Source organism: Phyllopteryx taeniolatus, chromosome 15 (genome assembly GCF_024500385.1).
Source record: "Phyllopteryx taeniolatus isolate TA_2022b chromosome 15, UOR_Ptae_1.2, whole genome shotgun sequence".
Lineage (NCBI taxonomy): Eukaryota > Metazoa > Chordata > Actinopteri > Syngnathiformes > Syngnathidae > Phyllopteryx > Phyllopteryx taeniolatus.
The window spans coordinates 4,663,775-4,678,168 of record NC_084516.1 but is presented as its reverse complement, the minus strand read 5'-3'; the positions used below and the strand labels follow the sequence as shown (position 1 = coordinate 4,678,168).

At 37.6% G+C, this 14,394-nt stretch overlaps 1 protein-coding gene across 5 annotated transcripts in view; it reads left to right on the top strand.

Annotated features, from left to right (window-relative positions):
• The window catches only part of LOC133465232 (lysine-specific demethylase 2B-like), a 29,139-nt gene that overhangs the window by 5,797 nt on the left and 8,948 nt on the right, over window positions 1–14,394 (top strand). Inside the window, exons 9-16 of one of the 5 annotated variants that reach the window (XM_061747791.1) lie at window positions 71–186; window positions 286–412; window positions 1,173–1,540; window positions 2,005–2,091; window positions 10,044–10,277; window positions 11,980–12,123; window positions 13,301–13,387; window positions 13,517–13,801. In XM_061747791.1, coding sequence (XP_061603775.1) covers window positions 71–186; window positions 286–412; window positions 1,173–1,540; window positions 2,005–2,091; window positions 10,044–10,277; window positions 11,980–12,123; window positions 13,301–13,387; window positions 13,517–13,801 — 1,448 coding nt within the window. Of the gene's footprint in view, window positions 1–70; window positions 187–285; window positions 413–1,172; window positions 1,541–2,004; window positions 2,092–10,043; window positions 10,278–11,901; window positions 12,124–13,300; window positions 13,389–13,508; window positions 13,802–14,394 lie in introns of all 5 variants that reach the window. The other 4 variants (XM_061747790.1, XM_061747789.1, XM_061747788.1 and 1 more) reach the window with 4 other exon arrangements.

The following is a 14,394-nucleotide window of genomic DNA, read 5'->3' as shown; positions in this document are numbered from 1 at the left end:
AGTTCATCTTTTGTGTCAATCACGTAGTTTTATACTCCCTCACATGTCGTGCTTTCTTTATGTGTTTTAGGGTGGATTCATGCGGTGTACACTCCCGAGGACACGCTGGTCTTCGGCGGCAACATTCTGCACAGTTTTAACATTCCTATGCAACTCACCATCCACGAGATCGAGAACCGTACCAAGGTGGGAGTCGTCAGCACTGGAAACATATAAAAGCTAAAATGACGTTAAAATATGACTTCATTTTTTTTTTTTTTTTTTTTTTTTTACCCCCCACCCCAGGTTCACTCGAAGTTCCGCTTCCCCTTCTACTATGAGATGTGTTGGTACGTCCTGGAGCGATACATGCACTGCCTGACCAATCGGTCCTACCTTTCTCAGGAGATCCATAAAGAGCCTTTACTCATGGGTCAGCACAATTAAGCTTCCAAATACAATCGTGTTTGTATAACGACACGCCATGGTGTGTGAGATAAATACGTCCTCGACAATAATGTTAAAAGTACTTGTTATATTCAGTATGCACCTACCTACCCAGTGACCAAGCTTCCCACCATTCCACCCACCAATCCACCTATCTATCAACCTCCCATCTACCCAAGTACCCATCCATCTATCCTTCCATCCATAAACCCACGACCAAACTACCAATACACCAAACCACCAATACTCCACCAATTGAGCTCTCCACCAATATAGCAATCCACCAATGCGCCTATTCACTTTACCAATACACCTGTCCACCATAGAGCCACCTTCCACCACCGATCCACTCAATCCACCCAATTCACCCATACACCTATCCACCAATCTTCCAATCCAGAACCTCACCAATCCTCTACCTATTCATCCGCCCACTTATCCACCAATCCACCACCATACCACCTATTTATCAAAACCACTTATCCATCAGTTCCACCAACCCATCATAGACACTAATTCCTCCAAAATACACCAAGTCTCCCAATCCATCAGTTCCACCAATACACCTATCCACGTAGCCACCAATGCACCCAATCCATCTACCAAATCTGCTTCTCCGCCAGTTCCAGTTCCACCAATCCACCTCTCTAAATGATGGTGATGTCATTAATAGATTGTCAGTCACTGCTCAAATCCACGCAGAAACCCGATGTAGCATTTATTCATTTCGGCACGTGTCCTTCCAGACTACGAGACAAAAGCCCACGTGGGAAGCCCCGGCTCCGACTCGAGAAGTCAGGACATGACCGAGGACTGGTGCGATTCGCAGCTCAGGGACGACCCGTGTGAAAAACCGCAGGTGGTTTCCGACCAGCAGTGCCCTAAAGCCACCTTGTCCGCCCACTCCGAGGACAGCTGCTGTCCCGTCTCCGACCCTGCGGACTTCCAATCCGAATCGCCGACCTCGGAATCGCACAATAAGTGGACTCATCTGACAGAATTTGAAATCAACGGACTGAAGAGGCTGGTGGAAAAGCTGGAGTCGCTCCCCGAAAATAAGAAAAGTATTCCGGAGCGGTTGGAGAACCCGCTAGGCCTGCTGGAAGACATGAAGGTAAGGAAGCGCTTTTTCCTCAAAAGAAAAATATCCCTAAACTTACAAGAATCAAGTCATCATTATTTGAGATACAAAGTTGTATTTTTCAGTTAGAAAACCAAAACGTTTTTAATGAAAAGAGGGTTAGTAAGTGACGTAAAACATTTGCCTCATTGCCTCATGTTTTGACCGTAAAGTCGTAATGTTAAGAATGATGCAAGAAAAAAATGAATAAAGACCAAATATTCAAATATTATTCAAAATATTCATAATGTCACAAGAAGTAAATTGTAACGTTACGAGAATAACATGGAAATAAGTTGTCATGTCAAGTAAACATGTTGTCATATTCCGCGGAATGAGAAAAAAAATAAAGTCAGCTATTTTACAAGAATGAAGGTAAGAAAATAAAGATGAAAAAAACCTTGTTTTACACGGTCACGTATTCAATGTAATCAAGTCTTTGCTTGCTGTGGCTGCAGGTTGTCTTAAAGGAACATGCTGACGATGACCCAAAGTTAGCCATCACTGGGTTTCCGGTTGTGTTCTGGCCAAACAAAACCACAAAGGTAAGCTATTTACATTTTTTATTATTTTTTTAAATCTGTAGTCGCCCTTCTGCCAACGGTTAACTTAACTGTTCACAAAATGGGGAGTTACAAATTGTCAGACTTTTTCTATGTCTGACCAGCTGTATTTTCTTCAAGCAGCAGTGTGCGCTCTGATGACAATTAGGCACCAGAGGGCACGGAATGGCCTTTAGTGTGTGTGAGAAACCAAGAAATGAAATGACATTTCTGGATACACACCTCGATGGAATCTATTATTCCCCCGCCTAAGGATAAAAAGTTTTCCAGATTAGTCATAAATAGGAATAAAGTAGCATTTTTCAAATTTTTCATGAGACAAATAAATCTGAATATTACGAGAGTAAGGTGTATTTTTGGAGATAAAAGTTGTCTCTTTTTTCTTTTTTTTATAAATATGTTGGAATATTCCAAGAACACTTTTCTGTGGGTAAAAAAATAAAAAGCCGTTAACATATAAGAATGGCCATGTTTTTTGATTAAAGAAATCCTGATAATACGAGCCATGAAGAACAAAGTCGTATTTTTGATTTAAACGAGTTAATACTGCGAGAATAAAATGTGTATTTTATATAAAAATAAGATTATATTATGACAATAGTTTATTTTTAAAAATTGAAATAAATATTCATATTGCCAGAATAAAGTTGCATTTTGTTCTAGCAATAAATCAGATTACAAATATAAAGTAAAAAAAAAAAAAAAAAAAAAAGTCTTTTTTCCCCCCCAAAAAATATAATATAATATATTGTATATTATAATATAACAAGAATGAAGTGTGTTTTATGCCACTGGTGTGTCATTGCTTTCACTCCCATTGCATTCTTCCGTCTTCTGCTTCAATCTACATACCTGGACATAAAAATAGCATCACTTTATGTGATTTATCTTGAGAATATGATGTAAGGACATAAAGACCACCTGCTGCTCACCAGGCCTCTCTGTGTGTGTGTGTGTGTGTGTGTGTGTGTGTGTGAGTGTGTGTGTGTGTGTGCGCGCGCGCGTGGTTGTGATTGTGTGTGCATGCGCCTATGTTTGCCTTTTTGCAATGCGATGCCATCTGCCTCTATTGGCACTGTGTGATAGTCATGAATATCGGTGAAGCTCCTCTCCGCATTGGAGGAGGGCGTACACCCCGTACGCGTACTCAGATGTACGCTGGCCTCCCATTGGCTGCTGAAACGCCTCCCATTTTGACTCCTTATTAATAAAGATAAATAAAAAGTAGTGACAATTATTTTTCAAGCTATAAAGTTGTATCTCTTCCAGAAATAGTTTGGAGTATTACTAGAATAAAAAGACTTTTTTTTTTAAAGATAAAAGAAAGAAGTTGTAGTTTTTAGATTGAAAACAAATCGTAATATTATGATAAGAAAGTTGGATAGGTTAGAAATAAATGGAGTAAAAAGGCATGGATTTTTTTTAGGAAAAAAAGGCACAATATTACAAGAATAAAGATGTATTTTCTTCAGAAAAAGGTTAATATTACAATCAAATCATATTTGTTTTCGGTAAGAAATCATATATTTTTTTAAAACTAATAGACAAAAATGGAAAAACCAACAACAATAAAATCACATTTATTTTAGATTGCGTAATATTTTTGGATTAAAACTAATAAAATTACGAGCATAAAGTTGTATTATTAAGTCTAAAAAGTTGTATTACAAGACGAAATTCATTGGGAAAGAGTAAAAAGTCATCTTTTTAAGTTGTAAAATTTAGACAGTCATATTTTTTGGGGAATTATTTTTCAAGAAATGTCGGAATATTATGAGAATAAACTTTTTTGTTTGTTTTGTTTTACCATAGAATGTCACAGTTTTATGTATTTTGAAAATGATATTAAGTAGACGTTTTCAAGCTCAAAAGTCAGTTTTTAGATGTAAAAAAGATCTTAATATTAGGAGAAGAAAGTTAAAAATATTTAGAGAAGTCATGTCTTAGAGTTTCTTTCAGAAAAAGAGTTAATTTTGCAAGAACAGTCATATTTATTTTAGATTTGTAAAGTCAAATTTTTAGGTCTATAAAATAGTAATATTATGAGAATAAAGTTGTACTTTTTAGGTAAAAAGTTGTGTTATGGCAATAATAAATTCAAATTTAAAATAAAATAGAAAATAATAAGAATAAAGTTTTTTTATGGTAAAAAGACTTATATTTTAATAAGAAATGATATGATGAGGAAAAACTGTGGAGTTAAAAAGTTGTAGTTATTAAATTTAAACAAATGCTAAATTAGGAGAATAAAATTTTATTTTTTCGTGAAAAAGTTGTATCGTTTCAGTCAAAAGTTGTAATTTTACCAGAATAAACTCATATAATTTTTAGATAAGTGAGATTTAAAAAAAATAAATAACGCATAAAAAATTTGGATAATAAAGTTGTATTTTTCATGAGACAAAAAAAAATAAAATAAATGTATCTGTGTGTATTGCCATTTGCAATGAGATACCATCTGTCTCTATTGGCTCCGTGTGATAATCATGAATCTCAGCGAACCTCCTCTCCTGATTGGATGAGGGCGTACACCACGTGCGATTCAGATGAACGCTGGCCTCCCATTGGCCGTCCATCAACCGCCCCCCCCCTTCCCTCCAATGTTAATGAGGCAGGCTGTTCTTGTGTTGCCGACATCTGCTGGTGGTATTGTAAGCGTGGTAGTGAGGAGGAGAGCGCAGCCATGTCGTTTGGTCGCGCAGTGGACAGCGTGTGAAAAAGCCGCCATGGCCATGTCGCTCAGCGCCGACGATGAGGACTACGACTCCGACTCGGAGCAGGTTAGCCCCCACCCCGCCCCCGCCCCCCGCACGCTCCCCCACCATGTACTCCCCTCTTTCAGGCAGGCTTGTGTAGTGAGGAGGCCACCCGAGCAATGCATGCGTGCATGCAGCAGCCTTGCGGCGCTGCGGGAAGCCTGAGCTACCTGAGGATAAACACATTGATTAAATTCACTTTGCTGGTCTTCTTTTTTTTTTTTTTTTTTTTGTCACAGGTTTGCTGTGTGTGTTTCAGTGTGATAAATCCCTCCATAAGAGTGTTTGTTTAGCTGAGAGCCAGAGGGCTGCGATTGGTTGTGAAGCAAAGGGATACAATTTCCTGTGCAAACAGTACATTCGTTCTTATGTATTTTTGTTGCGTTTCGGGTTATCGGCGTGACATGACACACACACACAAAGAGGACCTTTGGTCCAGCTTTGTAACAAACAGTGACAATGACAATATTGTTTTGTTGCCTAGTGAGTCAATCAGGATGTTTATTCCATTTAGAGCATTGGTTCTCAGACTGCGGTGCGCGAGCCGTGGATCGGGCATCCGCAGTATAATTTGAAATAGGGATGCCCAGATTCACCTTTTATGGAGACCGAGGACAAGTACAGTGGTGGCTTATGGTAAGAGTTAAATTTATTACGTGACCACGCTCTTAACTCAAAATGAATAGCAAATCATTATTTCCCCATTAAAATGAGTGGAAATGCCTTTAATCCGTTCCGGCCTCCCCACCCAAAAAACAAAAAAAAATTTTTTTAATATGGAAAAATAGCACTCTATGTTATTGTACTTTAAAAAACATAGAGTATAATACTTGAATAGAATGCAAAGAATTAAACAGTTTATGCATCATGATTTAATGCTGCAATTCAATTCATTGTGCTGCTCTTTCTGTTGTGCCCGCCTTGGACACCAGGAGGCAGTATAATACAGTCATGAAGACACAATCAAAGAAGAATAGTACTTCTACTGCTGCTGTACGTGTGACTCAGTAAGATGCTGTAATATAAGGCATTTTGCATAGATCAGTGGTTCTTACCCTTGTGATAATTCACAACGAAATCTGTTCCTTTTCTTTGTTATTTCTACAATTCTCGAAAAGGGTTCATAGCTAAGAGTAAATATTTTGGGCTCTTTTTTATTATTGGATGCGCTGTCTGACGCCACAGCAATTCTACTCAAGTGTATCGTTGAAATGTTAAATAAAGATAGTTTAAAAAAAAAAACCAAAGCATTTCAACTCGAGGAGCTGCGCCGCAATGGTAAACGCCCACCTTGACACAGCGTTGCGTTTTGAACGGCATAAACACGGCATTCGCAATGCAGTCTAAAAAGGATACATGCACGCACGCACACACGGTGTGTGTCGAGTCCTCGGTTGAACCCCAGCGACTGCCTCACCGAACCCCTGGGGTTCAATCGAACCCATGTTAAGAACCACTGGCATAGATGATATAGAATATATGCCTGTTAGTGTTGTTGTATTATCTGTCTACATGTGTTGCTCCACCATTTGTGTTCAAATATACATTGCAGCGATCAATGCAAACCGTTAGCATGTCAATGGCGATTCCCATCATATCTTAGCATTAAGCTAGTGAGCCCGTTCTTAAGAAGACGTTTTCAATACACAACTTGAAATGCCACCATACAGCGTTTGCACCTTAAGTTTGGACTCACAAGTAAAAGCCAAAAAAATAAAAATCGGCCGAATGACGGTTCGTATCTCACAAAACTCGTAAGTCGAGTCACTTGTATCTCAAGGCACCGTGGAATTTATATTTCAGCACTCGCCGATACTGAATACCCATACTTGATAACGCTATTATGTTTTCCAATTGTGATAAAAATGTTGTATTTTAATAAATACATTCTTACTGATGTACACTTAACTCACCAGGCCAGGCCCAAAGCCTTTTAAAGCCACACACACTCAAAATCACAGATACTACAATGTTGAACGTGGGGATAGGGACCTGGGGATAGTGCGTCCTGTTATGATAAGAGATTTTGTGTCTGTTGGTGAGACAAGTGATAGGGACAAAACATTTTTTCCAGGGGCCGCTATTGAGTGAGTTTTGGGGACGGTTATATTCTGAACCCCTGGAATGCAATACAATTTTTTTTTTACCAGGATATCTACTTTTGGAAAAAATTGCGAGTTTTGGGGGCATGTTGAGCCCTCAAAAACGCGATTCAGTGTTTTGTGTATTTTTTTTTTGCTGTGCTGACTGTATTTTTGATTTTTGCCAATATTCCTGTTCCCGGTGTTTCCAGTCTATTCTTGTGGAACAGCCTTCCCCACCTTTAATCCCCTTTTGAAACCCCTCCGATCCAGACGGGGCCAGATTACATCCCATACAGTATCTCCCACTAATCCCGTCGGGTAACCTCGCATATGACTGCTCCCTGTATTTCACACCAGTACTGTATTAGAATAATGTACCGTGCTGTGCTTCTCTCTTTCATTGTGTCAATACAAGATCTTATTGGTTCTGTGTGTGTGTGCCTGTGTGCATGTGTGTCAGAACTGGGCTGTTGCTATGCTGACGTGGGAGGGGAGGGGGGGGGGATTACATCTGCACCGACCGACACCGGATCTTGATTTCTAAGAGCTGACATCTTTGTTTTTTCTTCTTCTTTATAACCTTCAATGCAATTGCACCCATGTACTGTATACAATCGTGTACAGTATACATACACGGTGGACCAAAAGAAGGGATACGCATTCTAAATGAACTTAAAAAAAGGGAGGGGAGGATGGAATGAAGGAAGGGAGGGAAGAGCGATGGGAGGAAGCATGGAAGCAAGGAAGGATGAAAAGGAGGGATAGATGCAAGAAAGGAAGGAAACTAGGATGCTTTTAAGCAGGGGAAATGGTAGGTAGGGAGGATGGAAGGATGGCAACTGGCATTGTATGAAAGGAAGATAAAAGGAACAGAGGGGGAAAAATGACGTGTGAATGGAAGGATGATACAAGGAAAGAAGAGTGGAAGGAAGGATGGTCGGACAAAAGGAAGCGACAATGGCATGAAAGGAAGGATGGAAAGAAGAAGCCAGTATGAAGGGAGGAAAAAAACGAGGCAGGATGGTGATGGAAGAAAGGAATGGAGGGAAAGAGGTGGAACATTGGAGGTAGGGAAGGATTAAAGGTAGGAAGGAAGTATGCTATAAAAAGGAAGGAAGGAAAGAAAGAATCATGCGATGGAAGGAAAGATGAAAGAAGGGAGAAAGGGTTTAAGATAAGAAGGAAATATGGATGAAACAAGTTAAACTAGGACAGTCAGAAAGGAAAGAAGGAAGGGAGGAAAAATGTAATGAAGGAGAGTGGATAGAGGGATGGATGGAAGGAAAGAGAAGGATCCTCTGAAAGTAAGGAAGGACGGAACGAAGAGAGGCAACAAGGATAGTAGAACTTTATTTGCGGTGAATCAGAAGCACTTAAATGGCGGAAAGGCGTGTGTAGACTTTGTATATGCACTGTACGAAGGAAGGATGCAAGAATAAAAAGCAACCGAGGGGAAGAAAGAAAAGATACCAGAACTGTTTGTTTTATCCGCTGTATTGTATTGTCTTTAGCGTGTTGCACGAGCAGCCATGTTGTTTGGCACCAGAGCGAAGAATACATTTGGATCAATAACCACCGAGATCAAAGGCGTCTCCATTACCCAGCTGTAAAAATGGAGCACGTTTAACGCACGCCGTTGTAAATGTAAGCCCTCCTTCCCCCAGTAACGCGCAATAATGGCTGCCAGAGAGTCGAAAACGTAGCAAACGTGCGTCTACTTCCTCTTTGAAGTCGAAACACGCAAGTAAGTGAGGAGCTAAATGTGGACGACGCCTCCGGGGAGCGTCTTGATGGATCTCTTCTTTCGCTTCATCTTCCACCTCTGCACCTTTTTGTTCAAAATACCAGAGGAGAATTGACCAGCAATTAATTTGTTCATTGTTATCAGCGCGACGGTAGAATCTCAAAATGTTCTGAACTCCTGTTTCAGCCCGGGAGGAGTGTTGCTCCGTAATATTGTGTGCTTCCATAGCTAGCTTCCTTTTAATATTGTTTTAAACTCCACTTTAAAAAAAAACATGCAAAAAAACCAAAACGTTTTATTTTTATTACATTTTTGGGCTAATGTATTTATTATAAATAATACAATAATTGGTAAACTAAAGAATACATATAGTACGTTTATTAATTGATTTTTTAAAAGTCCTCTTTACTAAGTAATTTGTCAATTTATTGGTTGTAAATAATACAATAAATGTAATAAAATACACAATTTACATATACTGTACATTTAATATTTTTTACAGTAATTTATTTATTGTATATGATAAAATAAATAGTACAATAAACTATTTTACATGTTTACCTTTTTTATGCTATTTAAAAATTGGTGAATTTATATACTTTAATAAAATGGGAAAATAAAATTTTTTACATATACCTTAACCATTTTTTTCCATCTATTTTATTAAATGTACAGTGAATTTATTTGAATAAAAGCAAAAATATTGTAAAATAAACAGATTTATGTAGACATAAATAATGAATTTGTTTTTATAAATTAATTGATAAGGTTCTTTATTGTAAATAAAATAGCAACATAAGAAATAAAATATATAATAGCAAAATAAATAATTGTACATGTACATATAAAAAAACCTTACATGTTAATTTATTTATTGTAAATAGACAAGATAACATTTGTAAAATAAAGAATTTTACATATACATAAGCTTTTTCCCCCCAATTAATGTGATTCACTTATTGCTCAGTCAATTTATTGTAAACAATAAAAGAAAATACATTTGTAAAATATTTTTTCATATGCCATTTAATATTTTACATTTGATTAAATAATCGGTCGATTTGTGATAATCCATTTACCGGATAACTATAAATACAAACATTAAAACAAGGAAATGAATTATTATTCTCATATATAACAATTTGCCATGTTTGAGTAACACGTTTTTTTTTTTTTTTTTTTTTTTTTATAAACATGGACCAAAAATTATTTTAAAATCATATGGTCCTTGTAGTACAAAAGTTTGTACAAAAAGCTTGAACTATTTCGTCTCCCGATTGTCTATGCCTGGTCCTGGAGTCCGGAACGTAAATCTGATTGATTAATGGATCAATGTTCTCTGGCCCTCAGGCGCGGCCTCCCCACAGACCCAAGCCCAAGATGGCGGCCTCACCGGCGTCGGCCCTCAAGGTCCCGGCGGGCCGCGGCGGCGCGTCGAGCGCCAGGAGGAGGCGCACTCGCTGCCGCAAGTGCGAGGCCTGCGTGCGGACCGAGTGCGGCGAGTGCCACTTCTGCAAGGACATGAAGAAGTTCGGCGGGCCGGGACGAATGAAGCAGTCGTGCATCATGAGGCAATGCATCGCAGTACGTCGCCGCCTTTATTATACTACGTGCGATTCTGCTCCCCAAAAATTGACATTACTCTTTAAAATACACAACAGTCGTGCCTTGAGATTTTTTTTTTTTAAACCAATAACACTTGATAATATCGTATTTCATAAAAACATAACAATAAAAACAAATAAATTGAATGTAAATAATTAAACCTTTTTTTTTTAACCCTTCAATTCAGTGGACATTGTGCTGCTCCCTCTCTTATATGCGCCTTGGCCACAAGGGGGCAATATCAACAAAGTTCCCAAATCAATGCAGACATTTTTGCACTTCCATATTTCTCAACTGTGTCAAACAATTCCAACTTCAAACTGTTAAGCTCATTCAAGACTTAAGATTTAATATTTAGGAAATATTTTTCATGTTCACAATATTCCCACATCTCCCTTACAATATTCCCAAATTAAGAGACATTTAAAATACTTATCTCCTCTTTCTACACAAATCATATTCTTAGATGTTATTGTTTCACGGCTATTTATAGACCTTGACCTGAGGGACTTGTTCATTCAAGCCTCATCCAGATGGTTGCTATGGCGACACCAAGGCGCGCCACTTGCTCTCTTGTGCTGGGAATCGCAAGCGAAGCATTGTCACAGTATAACTCAGGCGTGGGCAAATTATTAATTGTTTAATCCGGCCCACTGAACATTTCCAAAAGTCTTGTAATGTTTGTTGCATTCGCAACTGTTTTTATTTTCTAAAGTTGGTTAAAATGTATTTCTTGATTATTCAATTTTTTGTATTCCTTTCTCGTGATATAATTGGCTAGTTGATTTATTGTTTAAAAAAAAACGGTAAAGTATTTGTAAAATACAGTAAAAATCTTGAACTAAAGGTTAAAACTTTTATTCATTTAATGAAATAAATGGTTAATTCTAACCTAATTAACTATGAATAATACAATTTAAAAAAGGACGAGCTATTTTAGTTAAAATGAACAATTTAACATTTTATGACCATGTTCTTCCTTTTTTTTTACCTCATCTACAAATAATCCAATATATTTAAATGATAATTTTTTCATTTTAATGATTTTTGTCTGGGTCTCATTTATTAATTGGCAATTTGATTTATTGTAAGTAATGCAATAAAAACTATTTCTAAAGTATACATTTTTAAATATACATTAAAACTTTATTTACTTCATTATATACTTGGTTAACCAAGTAATACAATTGAAAAAAAATGAGGATGAGTTATTTCTTAATTAAAATAAACTATTTTACATTATTTACATACACATTTTTACTCTTTTATTTTACCTCATCTTCACATAACTTGATTTAATCTTTATATTTTATCTCATTAAACGATTGGGTGATTGATTCATTGTAAATTATCAAATGTATTTTTTGTTTGTTTTCATTCATCCCAAATTGATTTATTGTAAATAAATTAAAAAGTCAAGCAATTTTAAATATACATTTAGTTTATTCGTTAATTGTTTAAATTTAAACAATTATAAATAATATACTTAAAAATAATTATTTTATTACAAAAATATGAAAATCTATTTTCAATATCTTACATACACACTTTGTTTTTTTTGTAGATGACGTGACCCATGTATCTGTTTTAAAAAAAAATCCAGAAGCCCACCAAGAGCCCATGTGATGATGATGATGATGAAGATGGTGATGATGACAATGACCATGTGGTTTGTGTTCAGCCCGTCCTGCCACACACGGCGGTTTGTGTAGTGTGCGGAGAAGCCGGCAAGGAGGACACGGTAGAGGAGGACGAGGAGAAGTTCAACTTGATGCTGATGGAGTGCTCCATCTGCAACGAGATTGTACACCCTCACTGTTTGAAGGCAAGCATTCCATTTCAACTCCTTAACTCAAAGAAGAAAATAGAAGGTAGCAGTATAGTTCAGTGTTTTGTATTGAACGATATAAGATTTTTACGAAGTATCATTATTTGTGGAAAAAAGTCATAAAATATCCAGTTATACCATACAATTTAAAAAATACACTATATGATTATTTAAATATTTTTTATATTAAAATATACAGTCCATAATATAATCAAGAGATTAAGAGAATCTGGAGAAACTTGCGCTTGCACATAAGCGGCAAGGCCGTAAATCAACATTGAATGCCTGTGACCTTCGATCCCTCAGGCGGCACTGCATTAAAACCAGGCATCATTGTGCAAATGATATTGCCACGTGTGCTCAGGAACACTTCAGAAAACCATTGTTAGTTAATACTGTTCTTTGCTTCGTCTACAAATGCAAGTTAAAACTCTACCATGGAAAGTGAAAGGCATATATCAACAAATCCGAGAAACGCCGCCAGCTTCTCTGGGCCCGAGCTCATCTGAGATGGACTGACGCAAAGTGGAAACGTGTGCTCTGGTCTGACGAGTCCACATTTTTAAAATTGTTTTTGGAAATCATGGACGTTGGGCCCTCTGGGCCAATGAAGAAAAGGACCATCTGGATTTTTATCAGCGCAAAGTTCAAAAGCCAGCATCTGTGATTGTATGAGGGTGTATTAGTGCCCATGGCATACGTAACTTGGACATCTTTGTTGGCACTATTAATGCTGAAAGGTACATATAGGTGTTGAAGCAACGTGTGCTGCCATCCAAGCAACGTCTTTTTCAGGGACGTCTCTGCTTATTTCAGCAAAATAATGCCAAGCCACATTTTGCATGCGTTACAACAGCGTGACTTGGTAATAAAAGTGTGTGAGTACTAGACTGGCCTGCCAGCAGTCCAGACCTGTCTCCCATTGAAAATGTGTGGCGGAAAACAGCGGTTCCACCGCCACTCAAAATGCGTAATCTGGAGTGTGGCTTGTTAAGTGACCACTATCGAAAGCCATTCAGCTGTGGATACACACATATCTACTTCTTGTGAAATGAGTTAACTGCCGCCATAAAGCGCTCGTATCTAAAGTTTATGCTCGGAAGCAAAAATTGACCCGAAAGAAAAATTTGTCCATAAAAGTCCATTTCAATCTTCATGTGGTTGATGTGTGCAGGTGAAAGATTCCAGCGGAGTTGTCAATGATGAGTTGCCGAACTGCTGGGAATGTCCCAAATGTAACCACGCTGGCAAAACGGGGAAAGTAAGCATTTTTATTGACTTATTCTGTGGTCACTATGTCACGAAGTAATGTTTCGTGGTTATTTCCGACGATCTCCACAAACAAGAGAAATAAAGTCACCCTGTGTTTCCTAATCTTCTGGCCTCAAAGCAAAAAAGGGGTCCGGGATTCAAGTACGCGTCAAACCTCCCGGGCTCGCTGTTGAAAGAAGCGCGTCCGAGCCGTGACCCCAAAGAAGAGTCCGATGTCCCCTCGCCTTCCTCGGCCACCGTCAACGCCAAGAGAAAAGCCGAACGGGAGGAAGAGCTTCCGAAGAAGCGGCCCCCTCTGCTGTCCCTGGATGGGTCGCCCCGGCCTAGACAGGAGGAAAACCCTCTGAGGAAGAAGAGGAAACTGTTTGACACGCAAGACGAACCCGATGATGTCAAAAGGAAGGTAAGTGAGCATCAGCTGCGATTTTGGTTACACCTTGACCAGGGCAAGGGACAAGCGGACTAAACACCTGCTAATGCCCCTGACAGCGCTGGGAGAAGTAGAGATCAAACCAGTATAAAAAGAAAAATACACAAATATGAGAATACAATACATACTTTTCTATAAAACGTTAACTATTAAACAAAGAAAAATTTGAGGAAAAAATATATATTACATGCAAAATGCAATCTTATACAAATATTATAATGTTGTACAAAAATTACCAAAAAAAGTATATGGTATAAATACAAAAATATCAAATGGAAAACACACAGATATAACAAAAAAGACACACATATTGTAAAAAAAAATTTAAATATTGAGAAAAATATATCTGATGCAGAATCCACAAACATTAGAATATACTAACAAATATTCTAAAAGAATATTTACAGAAAAAATAATTTGGCACAAATACAAAGATATCAATTTAAACAAATAGAAAAAATACACAAATATTGGGAGAAAATAGGAAAAGGTCGATAAATATTACATGCAAAATACAGAAATATTAATATAGTACACACTGCAATACAAAAAATAGATACAGTATA